Source organism: Salvelinus namaycush, chromosome 15 (assembly GCF_016432855.1).
Source record: "Salvelinus namaycush isolate Seneca chromosome 15, SaNama_1.0, whole genome shotgun sequence".
Taxonomy (NCBI): Eukaryota; Metazoa; Chordata; class Actinopteri; order Salmoniformes; family Salmonidae; genus Salvelinus; species Salvelinus namaycush.
In genome coordinates, this window is record NC_052321.1 from 1,888,390 (window position 1) to 1,910,883 (window position 22,494).

At 45.1% G+C, this 22,494-nt stretch overlaps 1 protein-coding gene across 1 annotated transcript; it reads right to left on the bottom strand.

Moving 5' to 3' along the window:
• Positions 1–3,586: 3,586 nt before the first annotated feature.
• On the bottom strand, positions 3,587–22,073 carry LOC120060101 (exonuclease 3'-5' domain-containing protein 2-like). The gene is made up of 11 exons (XM_039009179.1): positions 21,960–22,073; positions 17,426–17,940; positions 17,090–17,218; positions 16,832–16,959; positions 14,284–14,410; positions 11,941–12,245; positions 11,546–11,652; positions 8,391–8,526; positions 7,866–8,028; positions 5,566–5,762; positions 3,587–5,360 (listed from the first exon to the last, which is right to left on the bottom strand). The coding sequence occupies exons 2-11, from the start codon at positions 17,798–17,800 to the stop codon at positions 5,144–5,146; spliced, it is 1,884 nt and encodes a 627-aa protein (XP_038865107.1). The 5' UTR covers positions 17,801–17,940; positions 21,960–22,073; the 3' UTR covers positions 3,587–5,143.
• Positions 22,074–22,494: the final 421 nt, after the last annotated feature.

A 22,494-nucleotide genomic window follows, 5' to 3' on the forward strand; every position in this document is an offset into this window, starting at 1 on the left:
AAAATCGAGCACACAGCCATGCAATCTCCATCGACAAACATTGACAGTAGAATGGCCTTACTGAAGAGCTCAGTGACTTTCAACGTGGCACCGTCATAGGATGCCACCTTTCCAACAAGTCAGTTCGTCAAATTTCCTGCCCTGCTAGAGCTCTCCTGGTCAACACTAAGTGGTGTTATTGTGAAGTGGAAACTTCTAGGAGCAACAACGGCTCAGCCGCGAAGTGGTAGGCCACACAAGCTCACAGAACGGCGAGTGCTGAAGTGCGTAGCCCGTTTAAATGATCTGTCATCGGTTACAAACTGCCTCTGGAATCAACATCAGGAATAATGGTCTGGGCCCTTAGTTCCAGTGAAGGGAAATCTTAACGCTACAGAATACAATGACATTCTAGATGATTCTGTGCTTTCAACTTAGTGGCAACAGTTTGGGGAAGGCCCTTTCCTGTTTCAGCATGACAATGCCCCCGTGCACAAAGCGAGGTCCATACAGAAATGGTTTGTCGAGATCGGTGTGGAAGAACTTGACTTGCCTGCACAGAGAACTGACCTGAACCCCATCGAACACCTTTGAGATGAATTAGAACAGACTGCGAGCCAGGCCTAATCGCCCAACATCAGTGCCTGACCTCACTAATGCTATTTTAGCTGAAAGGAAGCAAGTCCCTGCAGCAATGTTCCAACATCTAGTGGAAAGTCTTCCCAGAAGAGTGGAGGCTGTTATAGCAGCAATGTTCCAACATCTAGTGGAAAGTCTTCCCAGAAGAGTGGAGGCTGTTATAGCAGCAATGTTCCATCATCTAGTGGAAAGCCTTCCCAGAAGAGTGGAGGCTGTTATAGCAGCAAAGAGGAGGACCAACTCCATATTAATGCCCATGATTTTGGAATGAGATGTTGGACGAGCAGGTGTCCACATACATTTGGTCATGTAGCGTATATTATGGAATATGAGATTAAACTAACCCAGGAATTAATTGTATTGGCAATCAATTTGAAATAGCTGTTCAATTAAAATCATAACCATTCATATATTATACAGGATCATATTTGACAATAGATTATATACATCTTTATAAAAATCCAGTCATGGATTAATTTATCAGAATATTATTTTAATCAGATCTTTTTTATAAAGTGCTTAGATGTTTCTTTGCTGCTAGACTGTATTTCTGATCTATTTCATGACATCACAGTTATGTAGAATTTCAATCACTGTAGAGAATCTAATTGATCTACCACCTGGGAGGGTCTAATTGATCTACCACCTGGGAGGGTCTAATTGATCTACCACCTGGGAGGGTCTAATTGATCTACCACCTGGGAGGGTCTAATTGATCTACCACCTGGGAGGGTCTAATTGATCTACCACCTGGGAGGGTCTAATTGATCTACCACCTGGGAGGGTCTAATTGATCTACCACCTGGGAGGGTCTAATTGATCTACCACCTGGGAGGGTCTAATTGATCTACCACCTGGGAGGGTCTAATTGATCTACCACCTGGGAGGGTCTAATTGATCTACCACCTGGGAGGGTCTAATTGATCTACCACCTGGGAGGGTCTAATTGATCTACCACCTGGGAGGGTCTAATTGATCTACCACCTGGGAGGGTCTAATTGATCTACCACCTGGGAGGGTCTAATTGATCTACCACCTGGGAGGGTCTAATTGATCTACCACCTGGGAGGGTCTAATTGATCTACCACCTGGGAGGGTCTAATTGATCTACCACCTGGGAGGGTCTAATTGATCTACCACCTGGGAGGGTCTAATTGATCTACCACCTGGGAGGGTCTAATTGATCTACCACCTGGGAGGGTCTAATTGATCTACCACCTGGGAGGGTCTAATTGATCTACCACCTGGGAGGGTCTAATTGATCTACCACCTGGGAGGGTCTAATTGATCTACCACCTGGGAGGGTCTAATTGATCTACCACCTGGGAGGGTCTAATTGATCTACCACCTGGGAGGGTCTAATTGATCTACCACCTGGGAGGGTCTAATTGATCTACCACCTGGGAGGGTCTAATTGATCTACCACCTGGGAGGGTCTAATTGATCTACCACCTGGGAGGGTCTAATTGATCTACCACCTGGGAGGGTCTAATTGATCTACCACCTGGGAGGGTCTAATTGATCTACCACCTGGGAGGGTCTAATTGATCTACCACCTGGGAGGGTCTAATTGATCTACCACCTGGGAGGGTCTAATTGATCTACCACCTGGGAGGGTCTAATTGATCTACCACCTGGGAGGGTCTAATTGATCTACCACCTGGGAGGGTCTAATTGATCTACCACCTGGGAGGGTCTAATTGATCTACCACCTGGGAGGGTCTAATTGATCTACCACCTGGGAGGGTCTAATTGATCTACCACCTGGGAGGGTCTAATTGATCTACCACCTGGGAGGGTCTAATTGATCTACCACCTGGGAGGGTCTAATTGATCTACCACCTGGGAGGGTCTAATTGATCTACCACCTGGGAGGGTCTAATTGATCTACCACCTGGGAGGGTCTAATTGATCTACCACCTGGGAGGGTCTAATTGATCTACCACCTGGGAGGGTCTAATTGATCTACCACCTGGGAGGGTCTAATTGATCCGTGCCCATATAATTTAGATACTGACTGTTAGCACTTGGTGGCCTATAGCAACACCCCAAAAGAAAAGGCTTTAGATGTGCCAAGTGAACCTGCAACCACAACACTTCAATAACACTTGACATGAGATCATCTCTAAGCATTACAGGGATATGGCTCTGGATTTATACAGCAACACCTCCCCCATAAGCATTACAGGGATATGGCTCTGAATATATACAGTAACACCTCCCCCATAAGCATTACAGGGATATGGCTCTGAATATATACAGTAACACCTCCCCCATAAGCATTACAGGGATATGGCTCTGAATATATACAGCAACACCTCCCCCATAAGCATTACAGGGATATGGCTCTGAATATATACAGCAACACCTCCCTCATAAGCATTACAGGGATATGGCTCTGAATATATACAACACCTCCCCCATAAGCATTACAGGGATATGGCTCTGAATATATACAGCAACACCTCCCCCATAAGCATTACAGGGATATGGCTCTGAATATATACAGCAACACCTCCCCCATAAGCATTACAGGGATATGGCTCTGAATATATACAGCAACACCTCCCCCATAAGCATTACAGGGATATGGCTCTGAATATATACAGTAACACCTCCCCCATAAGCATTACAGGGATATGGCTCTGAATATATACAGCAACACCTCCCCCATAAGCATTGAATCTGTGTTTGAAATTCACTGCTCGAGTGAAGGACTTTACAGATAATTGTATGTGTGGGGTACAGAGATGAGGTAGTCATTTAAAAAATCATGTTAAACACTATTATTGTACACAGAGTGAGTCCATGCAACTTATGTGACTTAAGCACATTCTTACTCCTGAACTTTAGGCATCGCCACAACAAAGGGATTGAATAATTGACTCAAGACATTTCAGCTTTTCATTTTTAATTCAATTCATTTGTATTTTTTTTTTTTAAAGAATTCCACTTTGACATTGTGCGTAGGTCAGTGACAAAATAAAAAAAATCTAAAAACGTAATCATTTTTAAAAATCAGGCCGTAACAGAATGTGGAAACAGGGGTGTGAATACTCTGAAGGCAACGTAGAGCCATTTCAGACACATTCAATGGCTGGTCGTCATTTGGCATCAATTCATAACGGCTGATCAGTTATTGAATATATAGCTTGGTCTGATCCATTTAAAGAAGACAAAGATGAGGTGCTCTGTCGTGTTAAAAAAAAAAAAAATGTAAGCTACCTTTGCCAAGCAAACTTGATTTCTGCACGCTCACAAATGCCCATCTTTAGGACTGAAAACCTGCAGGGGAAATTATGACTCATATTTAATGATAACTAAAAGCAGGTTTCAGCCTAGTCTAAAATACATGATTTTCTGAAACTGGAAAGTATTCAGACCCCTTGACTTTGTCCACATTTTGTTACGTTACAGCCTTATTCTAAAATGGATTAGTTAGTGGGGGGAGAGATACCTAGTCAGTTGTACAACTGAATCAGATGTGCGAGGTGCTTCCTAAATCGATGTCAACATCATATGGCTATTGTGTAGATTGATGAGAAGAAAAAGAAAACATTTAATCCATTTTTAGAATAAGGCTGTAACGTAACAAAATGTGGTAAAAATCAAGGGGTCTGAATACGTTCCCAAATGCCCTGTATAGGGCCTGTTTCTTGGCCCTAGATGAAGTCTAGTCTCCTATGGTATTCCTGGCTAGGACTAGTTTAAAAAAAAATAAAAAAAAAATAAAATAAAATAAAAATCAGGGAAACCAAACCATAGCAGGGTCGTCACGAAAACCTGGTTTTCCATGGCAACAAGGAAAACACAAAGCAGACTGAACTCTTTCGGTCATTAAAATCTACTGGAAGTAAAATATTGTCTGTTGTAGGAAAATAAACACGTGATTCTGGTTGACAACATTAGGACTGTTTCCCCCCCATCAGGAAATTCAGCTTCATGTTTCGTTTCCTTGCCACGATATCTCAGTGTATCGGGATACTGGTATCGTGAAGATCCTATATTCAATAGGATTTCATCATGAATTCTGCACCACCATCTTCAGACAGTGTTCTTGACACTGAATTATTTTCCCTCGGTCAGAAAAAACAAGGCCAGTCTCTCTCAGGATCTCAAAATGGCACCTTCTGGGTCCTGGTCAAAATGTCCGACACTATTTAAAAGAGCAGGGTGCCAATGTGTCAGTAAAGGGGTCCAATACATCCTGCTGGGCCCACTAGCACAGGCTCTGTCTGGCATTTAACATGTAAGGCACCACAATCAGAGCAACAGATGTCCTCGTCCAGCCAACAGTAGACTGAGGAGGATCGCAGGCACTGAACACACAGAATCCAACCCTTCACCTGTAGGCATTAGTCTGATCTCTGGGCTACTGTGTAATCCCCAGGTAGAGGCTGGACCCCAGGTAGAGGCTGGCTGGACCCCAGGTAGAGGCTGGCTGGACCCCAGGTAGAGGCTGGCTGGACCCCAGGTAGAGGCTGCTGCAACAGCTGATGGGGAACCAGACAGTGGTGACTGTAGGTCAGTTAAGCTGGATGAGAAGGTCATCTCCGTACTTGCGTAGTAACTTGTCGTGGTTGTGGCTGACAGACCAGTGAGGAGGAAGGTAGCGAGGTGTCATGGTAGACAGGAAGTGTTGTCTCCAGCGGCTCTCCAGCACCATTAATCCCTTCAGGCCCTGCTCGGCCTTCACCTTCACCACCTTCAGCCCGTGGGGAACGTAGCTCTCATTGAAGATCCTGGGAAAGGGCAGGGTAATACAATCAACTTCATTATTAAAACAGCTTGAGCAAGAGCAAAGCAGAAGCAGGACAAACGTCCAAGAAGGAAACACCTAGATAGGAACCGGCCCATGCTCGTCTGGCTGTACTGGGGGGGGGGGGGGGGGGGGGGGGGGGGGTCAGGTTAACAGTACATGATGACCAAGGCTAAGCAGACCCTCACCTCGTCTCCAGGTCTGCAGCCCTCTGAAGTGTCTCGGGACTCAGCTCCATGTCGTTGAAGAAGCACTTTATGACCTTCTGCAGCTCATCTCTCCTGACCTCTGGAAGCCCCTCCCCCACGGTGAGCAGGGCTCGGGCTGCAGAACGAACCCTCCTGCGGTCAGAGTCCTCCAGGAGGCGCACGCCCTCCTCACACCCCTGGGGGTAGGGAAAAAATAAATATCCAGTTGAATATCGCAAATATATTGATTAGAGGTCGACCGATTAATCAGGGCCGATTTCAAGTTTTCATAACAATAGGAAATCTGTATTTTTGGACACCGGTTTGTTGTTTATTTACCTTTATTTAACTAGGCAAGTCAGTTAAGAACAAATTCTTATTTTCAATGACGGCCTAGGAACAGTGGGTTAACTGCCTTGTTCAGGGGCAGAACGACAGATTTGTACCTTGTCAGCTCGGGGATTTGAACTTGCAACCTTACGGTTAACTAGTCCAACGCTCTAACCACCTGCCTCACGAGGAGACTGCCTGTCACGCGAATGCAGTAAGAAGCCAAGGTAAGTTGCTAGCTAGCATTGAACTTATCTTATAAAAAACAATCATAATCACTAGTTATAACTACACATGGTTGATGATATTACTAGTTTATCGAGCGTGTCCTGCGTTGCATATAAATCAATGCGGTGCGCATTGGCGAAAAAGGACTGTCGTTGCTCCAACGTGTACCTAACCATAAACATCAATGCCTTTCTTAAAATCAATACACAGAAGTATGTATTTTTAAACCTGCATATTTAGCTAAAAGAAATCCAGGTTAGCAGGCAATATTAACCAGGTGAAATTGTGTCACTTCTCTTGCGTTCATTGCACGCAGAGTCAGTGTATATTCAACAGTTTGGGCCGCCTAATTTGCCAGAATTGTACGTAATTATGACATAACATTGAAGGTTGTGCAATGTAACAGGAATATTTAGACTGATGGATGCCACCGGTTACATAAAATACGGAACGGTTCCATATTTCACTGAAATGTTTTGTTTTAGAAATGAGTTTCCCGGATTTGACCATATTTATGACCAAAGGCTCGTATTTCTGTGTGTTATTATAATTAAGTCTATGATTTGATATTTGGTAGAGCAGTCTGACAGTGATGGTAGGCACCAGCAGGCTCGTAAGCGTTCATTCAAACAGGACTTTCGTGTGTTTTGCCAGCAGCTCTTCGCTGTGCTTCAAGCATTGAGCGGTTTATGACTTCAAGCCTTTCAACTCCCGAAATGAGGCTGGTGTAACCGATGTGAAATGGCTAGCTAGTTAGCGGGGTGCGTGCTAATAGCATTTCAAACGTGACTCGCTCTGAGACTTGGAGTAGTTGTTCCCCTTGCTCTGCATGAGTAACGCTGCTTTGAGGGTGGCTGTTGTCGATGTGTTCCTGGTTCGAGCCCAGGTAGCGGCGAGGAGAGGGATGGAAGCTATACTGTTACACTGGCAATACTAACGTGCCTATATGAACATTCAATAGTCAAAGGTATATGAAATACAAATGGTAGAGAGAGAAATAGTCCTTTAATTCCTATAATAACTACAACCTAAAACTTCTTACCTGGGAATATTGAAGACTCATGTTAAAATGAACCACCAGCTTTCATATGTTCTCATGTTCTGAGCAAGGAACTTAAACGTTAGCTTTTTTACATGGCACATATTGCACTTTTACTTTCTCCAACACTTTGTTTTTGCATTATTTAAACCAAATTGAACACGTTTCATTATTTATTTGAGGCTAAATTGATTTTTATTGATGTATTATATAAGTTAAAATAAGTGTTCATTCAGTATTGTTGTAATTGTCATTAATAATAAATACAAATCTGCTGATAAATCGGTATCGGCGTTGAAAAATCATAATCGGTCGACCTCTAATATTGATCCTCTGAGCAAATATGGTTTCACCACTGTTATTTCCATGACTGATTAAAAGTATTTTCTCATCTTCTCTTGTCCTTCTGCAGCAGACAAGGTGAGCAATGTTTGGAACATTAAATCAATATATCAAATCAAAACCACAATAAAATGACTATAAATATAGAATAGTGTAAATTCACAATTCATTCAGAATACATGAGAACACCTCAGTATGGTGATAATATCCTATTCCCAGCCCCTACCCCAACACTCCCCCGGGCCCTACCCCAACACTCCCCCGGGCCCTACCCCAACACTCCCCCGGGCCCTACCCCAACACTCCCCCGGGCCCTACCCCAACACTCCCCCGGGCCCTACCCAACACTCCCCGGCCCTACCTGGGGCGCGCCATGCTCATCAGCCAGCTGCTGCTTCAGGAAGCCGTCGTGCACGGTGGAGGCTGCGTGACAGGAAGTGCACAGCAGCAAGACGTCATGGGAGTTGTGGTCCTTCATCTCCATGGGGAAGTGTTGTCTGTACTCGTGAGGAACGATGTTCTTCCTGTAGAGGTAAGACGAGACGGGAACTAGTTCACACTATAGGCCCTCACGTCCGCTTCCTACCCCACTAGGATGGACTGTCATGGCTGAAACGTGAGAAAGGTCTTCTCTGCCAGAGGTCCGATTCTCCACCCTTCTCACAAGGGTGGGTACTCCTTCAGCCAATGCTTAACACCAATCCTATCCTCGCAAATTCACTACGGGGAGTGTGCAAGTACACACTGAGAAAAGGGTGGTGAATCGGGACACAAACCTGTTATTAGTTATACTAACAGTGTAGCATCTGGGCAGCCTGGTACGAGGCCCGTCCCGGCCGGCCTGGTACGAGGCCCGTCCCGTCCACACCACACCGGTTCTCCTCACCTGATATAAGACTCGTTCTTGCCACACACCACACACATGTTCTTCTTGGCAGTCAGGTAGTAGTCCTGCTGGGACTCTGGACGTCCCGACGGCTCAAACAACAGACGCACGATGAAGGGCTCGTCACTCTGCAACACTAGAGGAAGACAGGAGAGCAGTCAACTTACACGGAACTGGGTCTTCGATAACACGAGTGGGAATGGGCCTGTAGGGACAGGGGCCTAAATGGGCCTGTAGGGACAGGGGCCTAAATTGAAATGTTTCTTACAGAATAAATATGAAAAGTTATGAACATAATGGTAAAAATTGAAAGGGAACAGTTGAGATTATGGGACAATTATAAGACCAAAAAGGTGAGAACAGTTCACCTGACAAGACTGAATTTAAAATCATTACATTTGATTTCGTGTGCATTTTTCAACCGCATTTGTTGATAATTAAATCTTAAAACGCACACTTGTAGTCGTTTCATCTGGAACACACCCCCGTCAGTCCAAACCCATTCAGCGCTGTGAGGCACAGAACCAGACCTCTGACCTGACGTATAACGTGTTACCGGACAGCCCGACCTGACGTATAACGTGTTACCGGACAGCCCGACCTGACGTATAACGTGTTACCGGACAGCCCGACCTGACGTATAACGTGTTACCGGACAGCCCGACCTGACGTATAACGTGTTACCGGACAGCCCGACCTGACGTATAACGTGTTACCGGACAGCCCGACCTGACGTATAACGTGTTACCGGACAGCCCGACCTGACGTATAACGTGTTACCGGACAGCCCGACCTGACGTATAACGTGTTACCGGACAGCCCGACCTGACGTATAACGTGTTACCGGACAGCCCGACCTGACGTATAACGTGCTACCGGACAGCCCGACCTGACGTATAACGTGCTACCGGACAGCCCGACCTGACGTATAACGTGCTACCGGACAGCCCGACCTGACGTATAACGTGTTACCGGACAGCCTGACCTGACGTATAACGTGTTACCGGACAGCCTGACCTGACGTATAACGTGTTACCGGACAGCCTGACCTGACGTATAACGTGTTACCGGACAGCCTGACCTGACGTATAACGTGTTACCGGACAGCCTGACCTGACGTATAACGTGTTACCGGACAGCCTGACCTGACGTATAACGTGTTACCGGACAGCCTGACCTGACGTATAACGTGTTACCGGACAGCCTGACCTGACGTATAACGTGTTACCGGACAGCCCGACCTGACGTATAACGTGTTACCGGACAGCCCGACCTGACGTATAACGTGTTACCGGACAGCCCGACCTGACGTATAACGTGTTACCGGACAGCCCGACCTGACGTATAACGTGTTACCGGACAGCCCGACCTGACGTATAGCGTGTTACCGGACAGCCCGACCTGATGTATAGCGTGTTACCGGACAGCCCGACCTGATGTATAACACGTTACTGGACAGCCCGACCTGATGTATAACACGTTACTGGACAGCCTGACCTGATGTATAACATGTTAGTGGACAGCCTGACCTGATGTATAACATGTTAGTGGACAGCCTGACCTGATGTATAACATGTTACCGGACAGCCTGACCTGATGTATAACATGTTACCGGACAGCCTGACCTGATGTATAACATGTTACCGGACAGCCTGACCTGATGTATAACATGTTACTGGACAGCCTGACCTGATGTATAACATGTTACTGGACAGCCTGACCTGATGTATAACATGTTACTGGACAGCCTGACCTGATGTATAACATGTTACTGGACAGCCTGACCTGATGTATAACATGTTACTGGACAGCCTGACCTGATGTATAACATGTTACTGGACAGCCTGACCTGATGTATAACATGTTACTGGACAGCCTGACCTGATGTATAACATGTTACTGGACAGCCTGACCTGATGTATAACATGTTACTGGACAGCCTGACCTGATGTATAACATGTTACTGGACAGCCTGACCTGATGTATAACATGTTACTGGACAGCCTGACCTGATGTATAACATGTTACTGGACAGCCTGACCTGATGTATAACATGTTACTGGACAGCCTGACCTGATGTATAACATGTTACTGGACAGCCTGACCTGATGTATAACATGTTACTGGACAGCCTGACCTGATGTTTAACATGTTACTGGACAGCCTGACCTGATGTATAACATGTTACTGGACAGCCCGACCTGATGTATAACATGTTACTGGACAGCCCGACCTGATGTATAACATGTTACTGGACAGCCCGACCTGATGTATAACATGTTACTGGACAGCCCGACCTGATGTATAACATGTTACTGGACAGCCCGACCTGATGTATAACATGTTACTGGACAGCCCGACCTGATGTATCAGCCCGACCTGATGTATAACATGTTACTGGACAGCCCGACCTGATGTATAACATGTTACTGGACAGCCTGACCTGATGTATAACATGTTACTGGACAGCCTGACCTGATGTATAACATGTTACTGGACAGCCTGACCTGATGTATAACATGTTACTGGACAGCCTGACCTGATGTATAACATGTTACGGGACAGCCCGACCTGATGTATAACATGTTACTGGACAGCCTGACCTGATGTATAACATGTTACTGGACAGCCTGACCTGATGTAAAACATGTTACTGGACAGCCTGACCTGATGTTTAACATGTTACTGGACAGCCTGACCTGATGTATAACATGTTACTGGACAGCCTGACCTGATGTATAACATGTTACTGGACAGCCTGACCTGATGTATAACATGTTACTGGACAGCCTGACCTGATGTATAACATGTTACTGGACAGCCTGACATGATGTATAGCATGTTACTGGACAGCCTGACCTGATGTATAGCATGTTACTGGACAGCCTGACCTGATGTATAACATGTTACTGGACAGCCTGACCTGATGTATAACATGTTACTGGACAGACACTACGTTCCAACTTAGGTGCTTATTAGTGCCTAAACTAGCCATTTTCAACCCGTATACAAGTGTAAAAGGCTACCTGCTCATTTCTACACCACATTTTACAGTATGAACCCAACAATAATAAAATGTTCCAATTGACTGTTCATTGGAATGAAAACAGTCAGTGTTGGCACTGCCAGTCGGGTATAAGGCGGTGTTTGTCTACCTCCTAGTTCTTTATCCAGGTACCACTGGGCCTTCCTCTTGTCGCAGGTACAGAGGGGTTGTCCGTCCGGGGCATGGAGGAAGCAGTTGTCGTAAAGAGGGGACTTCCTGTAAACATGCAGAGCGAACAGAACCTCAGGGGATCTGTGTATCAGACTAGTGACACGAAGGAAAACGTATAAAACCATCCAAATGCTGCCCAGAACCACACTACTCAAATCTTTAACACAAAATGTTTCCCAAAATGTGGGTGATGATTTTTACTATGAAAGGTCAGGCAAATTGTTCTGTATTATGACCCTGACAACTAGCAATATCCAGAGGTCAGTAGCAAACATCTGCTTCATGGGCTTTGTGCTGTGAAAGAGATCCCCGGACAGACAAACCACCACTGACCTAGCAGAGTAACCCACACCAAGCGGTTTCCTCTTGTTGTTCTTTCTGGGGTCTGGTACTTGCTGGTCACCAATCTCTGAGCTTTCCAAAGTAGGCTGCCGGAGCTTCTTACTCTTCCGTCTCCTCTCACCATCCTCCCCCTCACCCCTCTCCCTGAAGGGTGTGTCTATCAGGCCCTGGCAGCGATTGGCCAGCTGGGTATAGCCACTCCCACTGTCAGGTGAGGGCGTGGTGTCTGAGTAGAGGCCCAGCAGGTGGAAGAACAGGGCGATGGATACCTGGGCATCCAGGGCTGCGTAAGTCATCTAGGGGTCACAAGACAGAGAGATGTGGGAGTTAAATCAGAGATGATGTGTTTGAGAGGGATCCCTGAGCAAAATAAGGTAGGGCAGAGGATCGCACATCTTCACAACATAATGGGTAGTTCGTTATATTTGGGATGCAAGGAGATTTGTCGATCAGTTATTCTTCGCAGTCCAGCTGCACTGTAGTTGATCTCAAACAGTAACAATCTTTCCATACCACAGGATCCCATCCTGTATTAATTAGCACCAGCTAGTGTAGTTTACCTGTTCTAGGGTCAGCCACAGGATCCCATCCTGTATTAACACCAGCTAGTGTAGTTTACCTGTTCTAGGGTCAGCCACAGCATCCCGTCCTGTATTAACACCAGCTAGTGTAGTTTACCTGTTCTAGGGTCAGCCACAGCATCCCGTCCTGTATTAACACCAGCTAGTGTAGTTTACCTGTTCTAGGGTCAGCCACAGCATCCCATCCTGTATTAACACCAGCTAGTGTAGTTTACCTGTTCTAGGGTCAGCCACAGCATCCCATCCTGTATTAACACCAGCTAGTGTAGTTTACCTGTTCTAGGGTCAGCCACAGCATCCCGTCCTGTATTAACACCAGCTAGTGTAGTTTACCTGTTCTAGGGTCAGCCACAGCATCCCATCCTGTATTAACACCAGCTAGTGTAGTTTACCTGTTCTAGGGTCAGCCACAGCATCCCATCCTGTATTAACACCAGCTAGTGTAGTTTACCTGTTCTAGGGTCAGCCACAGCATCCCATCCTGTATTAACACCAGCTAGTGTAGTTTACCTGTTCTAGGGTCAGCCACAGCATCCCATCCTGTATTAACACCAGCTAGTGTAGTTTACCTGTTCTAGGGTCAGCCACAGCATCCCATCCTGTATTAACACCAGCTAGTGTAGTTTACCTGTTCTAGGGTCAGCCACAGCATCCCATCCTGTATTAACACCAGCTAGTGTAGTTTACCTGTTCTAGGGTCAGCCACAGGATCCCATCCTGTATTAACACCAGCTAGTGTAGTTTACCTGTTCTAGGGTCAGCCACAGCATCCCATCCTGTATTAACACCAGCTAGTGTAGTTTACCTGTTCTAGGGTCAGCCACAGCATCCCATCCTGTATTAATTAGCACCAGCTAGTGTAGTTTACCTGTTCTAGGGTCAGCCACAGCATCCCGTCCTGTATTAACACCAGCTAGTGTAGTTTACCTGTTCTAGGGTCAGCCACAGCATCCCATCCTGTATTAACACCAGCTAGTGTAGTTCACCTGTTCTAGGGTCAGCCACAGGATCCCATCCTGTATTAACACCAGCTAGTGTAGTTTACCTGTTCTAGGGTCAGCCACAGGATCCCATCCTGTATTAACACCAGCTAGTGTAGTTTACCTGTTCTAGGGTCAGCCACAGCATCCCATCCTGTATTAACACCAGCTAGTGTAGTTTACCTGTTCTAGGGTCAGCCACAGCATCCCATCCTGTATTAACACCAGCTAGTGTAGTTTACCTGTTCTAGGGTCAGCCACAGCATCCCATCCTGTATTAACACCAGCTAGTGTAGTTTACCTGTTCTAGGGTCAGCCACAGCATCCCATCCTGTATTAACACCAGCTAGTGTAGTTTACCTGTTCTAGGGTCAGCCACAGCATCCCATCCTGTATTAACACCAGCTAGTGTAGTTTACCTGTTCTAGGGTCAGCCACAGCATCCCATCCTGTATTAACACCAGCTAGTGTAGTTTACCTGTTCTAGGGTCAGCCACAGCATCCCATCCTGTATTAACACCAGCTAGTGTAGTTTACCTGTTCTAGGGTCAGCCACAGCATCCCATCCTGTATTAACACCAGCTAGTGTAGTTTACCTGTTCTAGGGTCAGCCACAGCATCCCATCCTGTATTAACACCAGCTAGTGTAGTTTACCTGTTCTAGGGTCAGCCACAGCATCCCATCCTGTATTAACACCAGCTAGTGTAGTTTACCTGTTCTAGGGTCAGCCACAGCATCCCGTCCTGTATTAACACCAGCTAGTGTAGTTTACCTGTTCTAGGGTCAGCTGGTCAGCCTCCCAGTTACTGCATCGAAGCGCCATGGATTTATCCAGAGACACATTGAGCAGGTCGGCAGCCAGAGACTTGAGGCTCAAACCATTGTTCAACACTACCTTCCTGCACAGAAACACACTGGTTCAGAACCACACCGCCTGGGAAATACAGTTGAAGTCAGAAGTTTACATAAACGAGTTAATGACTCCAACCTAAGGGTTTCAACCACTCCACACATTTCTTGTTAACAAACTATAGTTTTGGCAAGTCGGTTAGGACATCTGTGTGCATGACAAGTACATTTTTCAAACAATTGTTTACAGACAGATTATTTCACTGTATCACAATTCCAGTGGGTCAGAAGTTTACATACACTGTGCCTTCAAACAGCTTGGAAAATTACAGAAAATGATGCCATGGCTTTAGAAGCTTCTGATAGGCAATTTAAAAACCTTTATTTAACAAGGCAAGTCAGTTAAGAACACATTCTTATTTACAATGACGGCCTAAGAACAGTGGGTTCACTGCCTTGTTCAGTTCTTCGGCTTGCAAGTCCCCCCCCCCCTTTTTCCTCCAAACATAACGATGGTCATTATGGCCAAATAGTTATAATTTTGTTTCATCAGACCAGAAGACATTTCTCCAAAAAGTACGATCTTTGTCCCCATGTGCAGTTGCAAACCGTAGTCTGGCTTTTTTATGGCGGTGTTGGAGCAGTGGCTTCTTCCTTGCTGAGCGGCCTTTCAGGTTATGTCGATATAGGACTCGTTTTACTGTGAATGTAGATACTTTTGTACCCGTTTCCTCCAGCATCTTCACAAGGTCCTTTGCTGTTGTTCTGGGATTGATGTGCACTTTTCGCACCAAAGTACGTTCATCTCTAGGAGACAGAACGCGTCTCCTTGCTGGACGGTATGACTGCGTAGTCCCATGGTGTTTATACTTGTGTACTATTGTTTGTACAGATGAACATGGTACCTTCAGGCATTTGGAAATTGCTCCCAAGGATGAACCGGACTTGTGGAGGTCTACAATTTTCTTTTGGAGGTCTTGGCTGATTTCTTTTGATTTTCCCATGATGTCAAGCAAAGAGGCACTGAGTTTGAAGGTAGGCCTTGAAATACATCCACAGGTACACCTCCAATTGACTCAAATTATGTCAATTAGCCTATCAGTAGCTTGTAAAGCCATGACATCATTTTCTGGAATTTTCCAAGCTGTTTAAAGGCACAGTCAACTTAGTGTATGTAAACTTCTGACCCACTGGAATTGTGATACAGTGAATTATATGTGAAATAATCTGTCTGTAAACAATTGTTTGAAAAATTACTTAGGACATTAATTTGTGCATGACACAGACTTGCCAAAACTATAGTTTGTTAACTAGAAATGTGGAGTGGTTGAAAAATGAATTTAACTCCAACCTCAGTGTATGTAAACTTCTGACTTCCACTACAGATCTTCTGTCAGACCAATTACGGAAAGCTTTGACTGTGTACAGACTGAACATAGCCTTGCTATTGAGAAAGGCCACCGTAGGCAGACCTGGCTCTCAAGAGAAGGCAGGCTATGTGCACACTGCCCACAAAATAAGGTGGAAACTGAGCTGCACTTCCTAAACTCCTGCATAATGTATGACCATAATAGAGACACATATTTCCCTCAGATTACACAGTCCCCACAAAGAATTTGAAAAACAAATCCAATTTTGATAAACTCCCATATCTATTGAGTGAAATACCAGTGTGCCATGTTAATTGTTCATTTGTTTTGTTATTATCAGAATTTCACTTGCTTTGGCAATGTTTCCCATGCCAATAAAGCCCCTTAAATTGAGACAGATACTTTGAGGGTAAACGGTTGATTAAAACAGATAACCTAGTGATTTGTTTCTGTTCTTTAGGGGGTAGATTATCTTTAATATTACAGATATTGTTCTGTTCTTTAGGGGGTAGATTATCTTTAATATTACAGATATTGTTCTGTTCTTTAACATCTTTAATATTACAGATATGGTTCGGTTCTTTAGGGGGTAGATCTTTAATATTACAGATATTGTTCTGTTCTTTAACATCTTTAATATTACAGATATTGTTCTGTTCTTTAGGGGGTAGATCATCTTTAATATTACAGATTATTGTAATTGTCTGCATCATTTCCAATCCCCCATATATTTTTTTAAATATACATTTATTATTGTCCCCCTAACCCCACCACCCCTCCCCTAATTGAAGTAAACTAATGGACAACAGTTAGACTTCTACATGTCACAGACACGGTATATTCCACATTAGTTATCCATGTTTATTTTGTATTTAGTCCCAACCTTCAGCTCCACTCAGACCCTCCCATCCATCTCTGAAAATGTATGTCTTTTTGTCATACATTTTAACTGTGCTGTAATGTTTAACACTTCTAAACCTTTACATTCTCATAGTTTCTACAGATTGTAAATTAAAAAGATGAGCATTTGTACTAGAGAGTATTATGTTATTACTGATTGACTGTCAACCTAGTGCTACCAAAGCCCATCTCTAGTAGTACCTTTGTCGTAGTGCGAGATATCGCAGGTCCACGGTACAACCCAGAGCCAGGCCGTAGTCTCGGGTCAGACGTGTCCCGTCTTCATAACAGCCCACGCCCACCTTCAGGACATGGGGGTCCCTGAGGACCTATATAATAACAGAATATATGCCATCTATCCATAAATGTAATATTGGTGGCCTCAGCGGGAATCGAACCCACTAAACCGGCGTTAAAAAGCATCGTTCTCTACCAACTGAGCCACAGAGGACCATGTACCTCCTTCAAGCTGAGGGGAAGGTCCTGCTGGCTACCTCGGAACAGCTGTAGCCTCACCAACACACACAGGCCAGAGTAGGAACTCATCTGGAGGAGGGAGACCGCCGACGCCTTACCCTTCACTGACACCTGGGGAGGGAGAGGAAGGACAGGAGGGAGGATGAGGAAGGAGGGAGGAAAGGAATAAGCAGAGGGGGAGCAGGAGGGAGGGAGGAATAAGGCAAGGAATAAGGAGAGGGAGGAGGGAAACTACATCAGGAAATAAGACTTGAGGACCAATGGAATCATATATAATTTTTTTACATGCAAAACGAACTCATACGCCAAGGCCCTTACCCATTCGCAGTCCAGGCCGAGGACGGGGTAGACAGATAGCTCCTTTTGCAGCGACGGCCACAGCTGCTCCCAACCCTCCTCAGAGCTCACCATCACAGGCTGCACTGCCAAGACCTGGTCAGCAGGGGGCAGTGAAACAGACAGGAGGCCCAGGCTCTGACCAAGGGTTAGCTGGGTCTGGACTGGCTCCACAACCACAGGACCCAGCTGTTCCACTGGTACGGGACCAGTGCTGACCCCTATCTGACCCTGAGCTAGACATTGCTTCTTCTTCTGTGTCCTCAGGGTTGGTTGTCGCCATAATAACAGGCCTCCCAAGGTGGCGCCCAACAGGGTGACCACTGCAACCATCAGGGCTTTTTGTCTAGTAGCCATCTTGGGTTTGAGGTGTAGATTTGGGCTGGTTGGTTGAGTAGTGTGTAGAGGGGCGTAGGTAGACCTTTACAGACCGAATTGAAGTTTGTTCAGAGAGACTGGGGATATCATGTCAGCATTGGGGAACAGCTAGATTTGTCCTGTCCAATGAAGAAAAGAGGCTATTGGTTAGTAGGCTCTGCTCCTGCACTCAGAGAAGACATTATCCTGCACGCCAACTCAATGTGCAATAGTCACATGTCAACATTAAAAGGGGCATAGCAGTAGATTCATTTTTTACATTCACAAAATAAGTAATTCACTTGTCTTGCCAAACAATTCCAATTTGAAAAAGGTGCTTGCTGCACTTTTGATAGCTTTGTCCTGCAACTAGCCATTTAAATGAACAATTTGACTAACTTTTAAATGTTACCCACGGCTAGCTGCGAAAAGATCCCTAACTTGGAGTTGATTAACCAACCTAAAATATTTGGATTCAACCATTTGTTTAAGCCAACAGAGGCATTTCCACTATAGACGAGACGATAGTCAGGTCTGTTACAGGCACCGGTTGACGCTGTGTTAAATTCAAAAGTCCCTACCATCATATCTAAAAGGGTCGGTGAACAGTGTAGGAGTAGAGAAACCTCACGGTAGGACAAGGGATGAAAAATATGGCGGAAGCTGACACTGATGTGGGCGTGAATATAAATGGCGGGCGAGTCAAGGGCAATATTGTCCAAAAGAATAGAAAACCAGATGAAAATAGCATACAGCGACGAGAATGTCCCTCCTTATCTTGAAGGAGTATGTTTCGCTAAATGAGGAGGAGCTGATTGGATTACCGATCTTGAAGAATCCATTTGAGACATGGTGGAGAGTGTGCTGGGTAAAGTGAAGGCTGTGAGGATCACGAGGCTCGTTTTGATTATTTATTTTGTTCTTCTGAGGATCAGAAGCAGCTTGTGTTGAGTCTCTTCAGAACAGGGCCCCCTCACGGGGGGGGGGGGGGGGGGGGGGGGGGGTAATATCTGGCGTCTTCGTAAGAAGTCGATGTTGCAGAGATTTAAAAACAATATTCCTGGAGTGATCGATGCTCGTCGGATGAATCATGCGGCGATTGATGAAAAAGTCCAGAGTATCTGTTCTTTTGAAATGGAGTCTCTCCCTACTCAAGTGCAGCTGGGATATATCAACTACAAAGTCAGAGCATTTGTTCCAAGACCAAAGCAGTGTGATCAAGGGAAGGAGAAGACTCCATATAGAAGGGAGAAGACTCCATATAGAAGGGAGAAGACTCCATATAGAAGGGAGAAGCAGAGATGTCCAAGTTGTAGAAAAGATGTGATGCATTTTTTTTTTTTTTAAGTTAAGAAAATGTGACATGTTCCAACTGCGGTGGGAACCACGAAGCCACGTCTTTGGAATTGCCCAACAAGGGTGAAAGAGAACGAGATGGCCAAAGTCAGGGCTGTCCAGAGCATTTCATATGCAACTGCTGTTAAAAAGTGTTGAGGGTTTGAATGGTGGTCCTAAAGCACCATTTGCCAAGATTAGGCCACTGCCACTCGAATTCAATCTACTAAAAAGAGCCAGAAGATGGTGTTTCAACATTTCATTACTACAAAATCCTACATTCTGTGATTAATTTGAAGTTTAACTAATTAATTTCATATGATCAATAAATTTAAAAAATGATGACCCCAGGATTCTATGGGATGCCACCAAAGCTTTTATTTAAAAAAATTAACAGCATTTGAATCTTGGTTAAAAAAATATATGTATTTTTAAATCACAATAACATGTCAGAATCAGAAATGTTAACTTCATTAGAGAGTTTAACAAAACTCTTCAGACCAGGTAACTATTATTTTTTCTAAAGTCAAGACAGACATTCCTCCTGAGGTTTATTTAACATGTTGGAATCAATTAGGTTCACTATTGCTCAAACTGATTAACACAACCGTTCACAAGGTTCATTTGGGAGAGATGTGGCTACAGCACAAATGTAGCTTTTATTTAAAAAAAGGTAAGGATGCCACCCAGCGCCCTCGCCACCCAGCGCCCTCAGCCTCGCCACCCAGCGCCCTCAGCCTCGCCACCCAGCGCCCTCAGCCTCGCCACCCAGCGCCCTCAGCCTCGCCACCCAGCGCCCTCAGCCACCATAATTTGTCACATGTAGCACGACATCTCCTTCCCATAGAGTTGATCAGGCTGTTGATTGTGGCCTGGGGAATGTTGTCTCACTCCTCTTCAATGGCTGTGCGAAGTTCCTGGATATTGGCGGGAACTGGAACATGCTGTCGTACATGTCAATCCAGAGCATCCCAAACATGCTCAATGGGTGGTGACAGGTCTGGTGACTTTGCAGTCCATGGAAGAGCTGGGACAGATCCTTCTGACATGGGGCCGTGCATTATCATGCGGAAACATGAGGTGATGCCGGCGGATGAATGGCACGACAACGGGCCACAGGAATCTCATCACGCTATCTCTGTTCATTCAAATTGCCATCGGGTTAAAAGCAATCGTGTTTGTTGTCCGTAACTTATGCCTGCCCCATACCATAACCCCACCACGGGGCACTGTTCCCAACACCGTCTTCCATCTGCACGGTACAGTTGGATTTCACCAACTGGGAAACACGTCACACCACTTCCATACCAAAATGACGTAGCAGGTTAGGATAGGAGAATTAAAGTTGCAGACTAGGAGACAGAGGTTAAATGCTCAGGTCAGGACAAGGAAAGCTTGTTGGAGTTGGAGCAAAGCGCTGTCAAGAGTTAGTCCGCCTCAGGTCAAAACTCACGGTATGGTCCTTGATATCTGGCATCCTTGGGACATCAACTCTGATGTTACACCATTGAAGTTGACATGTTGTTCTGGTGAACGTAAGGTTTATGGTTAACAGTCCTAAGGATCCTTAATTGCACAAACCTCAATACTAATCGTTGGAAAGGAACACCCTGCAGCCCGTAATTCGGGGGCATCCCATTGGTTCCTTCATGAACATCTTCATGCTTGTGACACTTAAAATACGGGTCACACCTGCACTCAACATCGTTAACAGAACTGCTGCGGAAAAAAAGTGCCTGACAGGCGGGGGGACGAAGGACTCGTCTACGGTCTCCACCGCCTCCTGCTAGTACAGCAGGCTGGGGCGAAACCGTGTTAGTTAACTAGGTAGTTACAGACACCGTATGATAGTTATTAACAAGTACATGGTGTCGCCCCCTGTGTACCAGACTAGCTGGCTAAGATAGCATACAAATGTCCTTCGCTCCTGCCCTCGTTGAGGGAAACCAGTGCCCGACAGACGGGGGACGAAGGACACGGTGTACGGCAAGCTAGATGCCGTTGTTGCCCCCGACCCTCATGTGGGGTTTATCAGTGGCTTTCATCCAACTTCCTTGTGCAATAACACCACATACTGTACTGGAGCGCCCACCCACCTCCCCTAGCTTAAACATTGTATAAAGTGGGGTTCCTGCAGATGTATGGACGCCCTGAATTTCAGGCCGCAATTACAGCCTTCTCTGTTTTTAATGCTTATTTGATAGTAAATGACACATTCAACCCAGCGACTGGTTAGTGTTTCTAGAAATGATGAAAATTCCTCTGTTCACAAACGCTTTTTGGTGAATCTGACACTTGAGTGCAAACAGCACCGCATATAACAGCGGAGAAAGCTTTGTGCAATTCACTGTCATTGTTTACAAGTGCAGCTGGTACAAACTAACTAGGTCGCTTGACATGTTTGATTAACAGCTACTGATAACAGCTACTGCTAAGATAAATCCTGATGTTTCTGAGTACTGGATGACTGATGTCGCTAGATAGTGAAGTGTGTCGACAATAGTGATGAGAGTCAGTCAGCTAACGTATTAGCTAATGTGGTTTCCACAAGTCTAAACGAGTTAGCCAGAGACCTAAACTAAATGTAAAATAGCAATGAGTTTGTTTGTCATGTTGCGGTGGTTGTCACCAACTAACAGGAGTGTGTTTTCCATGCGAGAGCTTTTCGTAGTTAAACTTAGCTTGGTAACGTTAAGCTAATTTACTAGCTAACTAGCACAGACAACGTTAACTTATCTAGTAGACCTGGCTAGCTACGTCGGTAAACAACTTTAATGTCCTTCTCTGGACTGACATTTGCAATTACTTATTTCAATTGACCTACCTCGGTGTTTCACGTCCACACCATAACGCACCGCCGGCTTCCTGCACATGTCCACTGGTTTCTAGTGATGTTGCTTCCGGCTCCATTTATCATGACGGACACAGCTGATCAATGACATTTGGGAGGAGGCAAAGGTCAGGTGGAACCATTCTAGCCAATCAGAGGGCAGATACGCCTGTGAACAACAGGCACAACTAGTTAATAACTAGTTACCACAGCCACAAAGACGATAGTCTATATCGTAGAAATTCATGAAAACGAAAATTCGCTTTGTGGTTTTCATTTAAGGTTAGGCATAAGTTTAGCACTGTGGTTAAGGTTTCAAATCACATTTTAAGAAGATAAATTGTAGAAATTGGTGGGGTTTATGACTTTGTGGCTGTGCGAACAAAGTGACGACCAACTCCAATATATCATACTTATATCAGTAACAAAACATAATAATTACAAAAACTCTATTCGATCAAAAGAGCCACACGTAGAAAATAAGCCATACATAAAAAATCTAAATCGACACTCTCATGGACCTCCATGC